The sequence below is a fragment of the Balaenoptera ricei genome, chromosome 19 (genome assembly GCF_028023285.1).
Source record: "Balaenoptera ricei isolate mBalRic1 chromosome 19, mBalRic1.hap2, whole genome shotgun sequence".
Lineage (NCBI taxonomy): Eukaryota > Metazoa > Chordata > Mammalia > Artiodactyla > Balaenopteridae > Balaenoptera > Balaenoptera ricei.
The window spans coordinates 3,181,062-3,186,559 of NC_082657.1; the positions used below are offsets into that span (position 1 = coordinate 3,181,062).

Here is a 5,498-nt window from a genome sequence, read left to right on the forward strand (position 1 = left end):
CGCGCGTGCGCCAGCGTCTCATTCAAACGGGCCAATCAGCGGTCGCGTCGCCCTTCACGTCCTCTTCCACTCTGCTTCCCCTTCTCCGCCACTCCATCCTCCCGGATCCCCTCCCCGACCACCGCGCACCCGCATTGGCCGGCCCGCCGAGCGCCCCCTCCCCAACTTCGGCCCGCAGCTTGCTGGAAGGGAGCGAGCCCGTCGAACGCCGAGGGCCGTGCGCGCTGACGTCACGGGTCGAGGCACGGCGAGAGGGGGCCGCGAGGGGGCGCGGCCTGTGGGCGGATATAAAAGAGCGGCGGTGCGCGCGCGGCCGGCTTAGTGCGGCCGGGCACCGGGGGTGGGCGGAGTTGTGGGCGCGCTTCGCGGCGGGCGTTGGAGGCAGCGGGGAGCAGAGCGGGGCCACCGGGGCCTCGCTAGGGCCGCAGCGGCAGCAGTTGGGCCCCCCGCCCCGGCCGGCGGCCGGAGAGCGCAGGAAGGGGGCCGGGGGGACCCGCCCCCGGCCGGCAGCAGTCATGGTGAGCGAGGCGTCCAGGCCCGGGAGGGGTAGTTGGGCCCTCCCCAGAGGAGGAGGCGGGGGTCTCAGGAGCCTCTCGCGGGCGGCTTGGGGGGTTGGAGGGCCCACATGGGTATCCCGGGCCTGAGATGGGCCCAGGGGCCCTCCTGTAGGCGGGGCGGGGCGGGAGGGGAGGGCCCGGCCGAGCTCCGGGCTTTTTGGCCCGCCCGTGGGTGTTTCGGGAACAACGACGCTCCGCCGCCGTCTTCAGGCCCGAGTTGGGATTTCCAGGGTGGTCTTACCAAGGTTAGGTGGGGAAGGGGGACCGGCATAGGCCTCGGGCCTGCCCGGGGTCATTGGGGGGCCTTGCGGAGCTACGAGCGGGCTTTGGGGTCTTCTGGGGAAAGTGGAGTCATCCGCAAGCCCTCGGCAATCCGCCCTATTTCTAGTGGGAGATCAGCTTGGGGCGGTCGTCTGAAGCATCCTGGGTTGGGGGTTCTGGGAGCTCGGGGTGACTGACAGCCTGGGGCTGCAGGAGTAAGACTAGGGTGCCACTGCATCCTAGATCCTGCAAGAGGCACCGGGCCCTGGCTCTGCCTCTGGCTCACCCCCTTGTCTCCATACCTAGAACTCCAACGTGGAGAACCTGCCCCCCCATATCATCCGCCTGGTGTACAAGGAGGTGACGACACTGACAGCTGACCCACCTGACGGTATCAAGGTCTTTCCCAATGAGGAGGACCTCACTGACCTGCAGGTCACCATCGAGGGCCCTGGTGAGTGTGGGAACAAGAGGGAGGGGTGCACTTCCTAGATCCTCGTCAATCTTAGAGCAAGGATAGGAGGCTCCCACTGTAGGGTGGACTGCCAGACCTTGAGGACGCAAGGGTAGACGTGACAGGCACACCTGTTACACATGGTGCTCGCTGTATGCAGGGCAGGACACTAGAAGTGGCAGGTAATTGTGTATACTTTCCCTGTAAGTGTTGTGAGAAAAATTCTGGGGGCCAGGAGAGCATATAATGGGGCCTTACCTGGGTTTGGGTGTTTCCTCCATCCTGAAGTATGGGTAGGAATTAAGTGGGATTGGGAAGAGGATGGCAGGTGGGGAGAAGTGTCAGCAAAGGCCTGGAGGGGAGGCTGGATCATCTCAAACTCCTTCCTGCCACCAGTGTTAGGTTCTCTGGGGACCAAGCAGAGAACAAGCCAAATGCAGGCTTGCAGGGAGATACCAGTAATAACCAAATGACTACAGAGGATCGTTTGATCTTGCAGAGTGGTTTAGCAGGTCGCTTCACGTGCACTACATTTAAGTTATCAGTTGAATTTTTACAATTTAAGTGAAGAGTATGTGATGAAGGACCTAGTTTGGAGTTGAACTTGTCGGGAGGGGGTCAGGGAAGACTTCCTGAGGAACAGAAGAAGAACGACTTGTGAAGCTTGTAGGGAACAGATCTTTTAGGGCTTGTAGGCCTCTTTTCAAAGGAGTCTGGAAAGGAAGCCTTTGGAGGGTTTAAAGCCGGGCCAGTGGGTCGCTTCAGACTTCACTTTGACGTCGGCGAGGGTGGGGATAGAATCTGGAGGCTGGTCAGGAAGCCACTGACCATGGGCATCCATCAGGTGAGAGAAGTGGTTCCGCTGGACTTGGAGGTGGGCTCAGATTCAGGAGTGGACCTGGAGGTCAGCTGCCCAGGCTGTGATGGGTTGGACGTGGGGGCTGGGGCACGAGGAACAGCCACGGGTCTGGAACAGCTCCCAGTGTTTGCTGTGGCAGGGAAGACCACGGAGTGGACACAACTGTCCTGACATTTGCCTGAGAGGCTTCCAAATAGATGTTTTTCTGAGGAGCTGAGTGGGCATGTGTGTCTGTGCCTCTTGGGAAGGGTGTGCTGTGCCTTCACTTGGGAATGAAGAGGGATCTATGGGTGGGGCCCACCAGTCAGGGGGTTAACTCTGAGCTGGGGATGGTGCCTGTGGCCCCCTGGGAACCTGGGCCTGTCTTCCTCTCGAGAACCCCCCGGTCTGGTGGAGGAGGCGGTGGGGCACTTGCCTCGCAGCCAGACCGTGGAGACTGGGTTTTGGGGGTGCCTGGAAGGCCTGTGCCTCCTGACGCTGTCCCCCTCTCTGCATTCCAGAGGGGACCCCATACGCCGGAGGCCTCTTCCGCATGAAACTCCTGCTGGGGAAGGACTTTCCTGCCTCCCCGCCCAAGGGCTACTTCCTGACCAAGATCTTCCACCCAAACGTGGGCGCCAATGGTGAGATCTGCGTCAACGTGCTCAAGAGGGACTGGACGGCTGAGCTGGGCATCCGGCACGTGCTGCTGGTGAGTTCTGCCCGGGCCCGGGCCTCCCTCCTGGGCGCGTCCCAGTGACGTCCAAGCCTCGGAGCCTTGCTTCTCTTCTAAAGTCAACGCTGAAGTGGTTGGGGCTTCCACATAAGAATCCAGATTTCCAGCTTTTCTGGAAGGGTTGGCAGTGCCCAGCTGCCTTTGCTGTGGAACAAGTGATGGGTTTGTGTAGCAGGACGGTGTTCTGACAGGTACAAGTCAAGCATCTGGTTAGGGTGAAGATAGACTTTCCAGTATCCAGCAGCGTACAGTTCATTGGTGCTTCAGTAGTCACAGCTTGTACAACCATCACCATTGTCATTCCGTTGTTTCTCAGCCAGGGGGGGTTTTGTTCCATTGGGGACAGTTTTAATGGTCACAGCTGGGGGTGCTACCAGCACCTAGTGGGTGGCCACGGGGAAGCTGCTGCACATCCTGCTGCAGGGACCACCCCGCGGAGAACCATCCGGGCCCACCTCAGCCAAGCGGAGGTGGAGACAGCCAGACGACTCGTGCTCCAGGGTCCCCATAGGCCACTCAAAGCATGTAGGTCACCTGATGCCTCTCCACCCCTCTCACAAGGTGAAATTTAAAAAAACAAACACTGAATTTCTAATGAGCCCCTGGGGCAGTTGGTAGGGAGGATGGGGAATTGGGGTTTCCTGCAGGGCCCAGGGGAGGACTGAGCACCAAGGTAAACAGACCCCAGACCCTTCCCTCCTCTCCCTGGAGCGCCAGTGGTGGCTGCCAGCAACACCAGAGATGAGCACACAGAATAACCCCAAGTGTCCCCAGCGACCCTAGCGCCTGCAGTGCGGGGCCCAGGCCAGGCTCAGCCATGGGAGGGCAGCTGTGGGGAAGGCTGGTTGTGGGGTGCAGTTGTCAGAATTAGGGTGTGATCCTGGTCCCTCATGATTATCAGTGATGTGTGTTGGGCCAGGTGCTTTGGGGAGTACTCGTTACTGCCCCCATTTACAGGTGAGAGAGCATTTCACCTGCTCAAGGCCAGACAAGTTCTGGGTTCCTGGGGTGTTCTGTGTTCCCTTTTAGAATGAAAGTGGAGGTAAAACAAACACGGCTTAGGGGCCACAGCTGTCTGTGTAGACTCCTCTTAGAAGGGTCCATTGGGGGCTGGCTGGTCACACCTTTCAGCCTCGATTTACTCTGCAGTTAAAATGGGCGGATTGGGCTTCCCTGGTGGCGCAGTGGTTGAGAATCTGCCTGCTAATGCATGGGACATGGGTTCGAGCCCTGGTCTGGGAAGATCCCACATGCCGCGGAGCAACTGGGCCCGTGAGCCACAACTACTGAGCTTGCGCGTCTGGAGCCTGTGCCCCACAACGGGAGGGGCCGCGATTGTGAGAGGCCCGCGCACCGCGATGAAGAGTGGACCCCGCTTGCCGCAACTAGAGAAAGCCCTCGTACAGAAACGAAGACCCAACACAGCCATAAATAAATAAATAAATAAAAATTAAAAAAAAAAATGGGTGTGTTAAGGAATATTGAAGACTCACTTCCTTCTTGGACCACTCTCTGACTGTCCTCGGGCATCAGTCTCTGTTTATGCCCTGGTGCCTTTCTCTTGGGTATTAACAGCTTGTCCAGCCAGGGTTTGTGCCTCTGCCCTTGAGACTCCTGTTAAAGCCAGCGATAGCTCTAGCTTTAAGCATCTTCCTGTAGTGTAATGTAGAGTTAGTTGTCTAGTTGCTAGTTCCTAAGTTGTCCCCCTCACTTCCTTTTTTTTTTTTTTTTGACTGCATTGCATCTTCGTTGCTGCGCGCGGGCTTTTGTCTAGTTGCAGCCAGCAGGGGCTACTCTTCGTTGCGGTGCGCAGGCTTCTCATTGCAGTGGCTTCTCTTGTTGCGGAGCACGGGCTCTAGAGTGCAGGCTCGATAGTTACGGCTCGCGGGCTCTAGAGTGCAGGCTCAGTAGTTGGGGCGCACAGGCTTAGTTGCTCCGCAGCATGTGGGATGTTCCCGGACCAGGGCTCGAACCCATGTCCCCTGCATTGGCAGGTGGATTCTTAATGACTGCGCCACCAGGGAAGCCCCCCGTCACTTGCTGAATGACCTGGGGCGAGTCACTGGTGGCGGGGCCTGCAGGCGTGTGCCGTCCGGGGGAGCGGTGCTAGGAGCGGGGGCCGCAGGGCCGGCCGTGTGAGGCTTGGGGGGCCCCCCTGACCCTGGCGCTCTCCCCACAGACCATCAAGTGCCTGCTGATCCACCCGAACCCCGAGTCTGCCCTCAACGAGGAGGCGGGCCGCCTGCTCCTGGAGAACTACGAGGAGTACGCCGCCCGCGCGCGCCTGCTCACCGAGATCCACGGGGGCGCAGGCGGGCCCAGCGGCGGCAGGGCCGAGGCCGGCGGGGCTGTGGCCTCCTCCGCTGACCCCGTGGCCCCCGGGGGCCCAGGAGGGGCCGAGGGGCCCATGGCCAAGAAGCACGCGGGCGAGCGTGATAAGAAGCTGGCAGCCAAGAAGAAGACGGACAAGAAGCGGGCGCTGCGGCGGCTGTAGCGGGCTCGCCTCCCTCCCTCTCCCACCGCCACCCGCCTGCCCCCAACTCTGTCTCTAAGTTATTTAAGTTATGGCTGGGGTGGGGGAGGGCACGGGGGCACTCGGACCTGGATTTGTTTTTCTAAATAAAGTTGGAAAAGCAGCTGCTGTTGCCTCCA

The 5,498-nt window shown here is 60.0% G+C and overlaps 1 protein-coding gene across 1 annotated transcript; it reads left to right on the top strand.

Annotated features, from left to right (window-relative positions):
- On the top strand, positions 1-5,498 carry UBE2S (ubiquitin conjugating enzyme E2 S). The gene is made up of 4 exons (XM_059905806.1): positions 1-518; positions 1,125-1,272; positions 2,632-2,822; positions 5,026-5,498. Exons 1-4 carry the CDS (start codon positions 516-518, stop codon positions 5,338-5,340), a joined length of 657 nt encoding a protein of 218 aa, XP_059761789.1. The 5' UTR covers positions 1-515; the 3' UTR covers positions 5,341-5,498.

What these genes read in the sequence shown, in the direction of transcription:
- UBE2S (XM_059905806.1), top strand. An exon ending in GGTCACCATCGAGGGCCCTG is followed by an intron (nt 1,273 to 2,631) that starts GTGAGTGTGGGA and finishes TCTGCATTCCAG; the next exon opens with AGGGGACCCCATACGCCGGA. An exon ending in GCATCCGGCACGTGCTGCTG is followed by an intron (nt 2,823 to 5,025) that starts GTGAGTTCTGCC and finishes CTCTCCCCACAG; the next exon opens with ACCATCAAGTGCCTGCTGAT.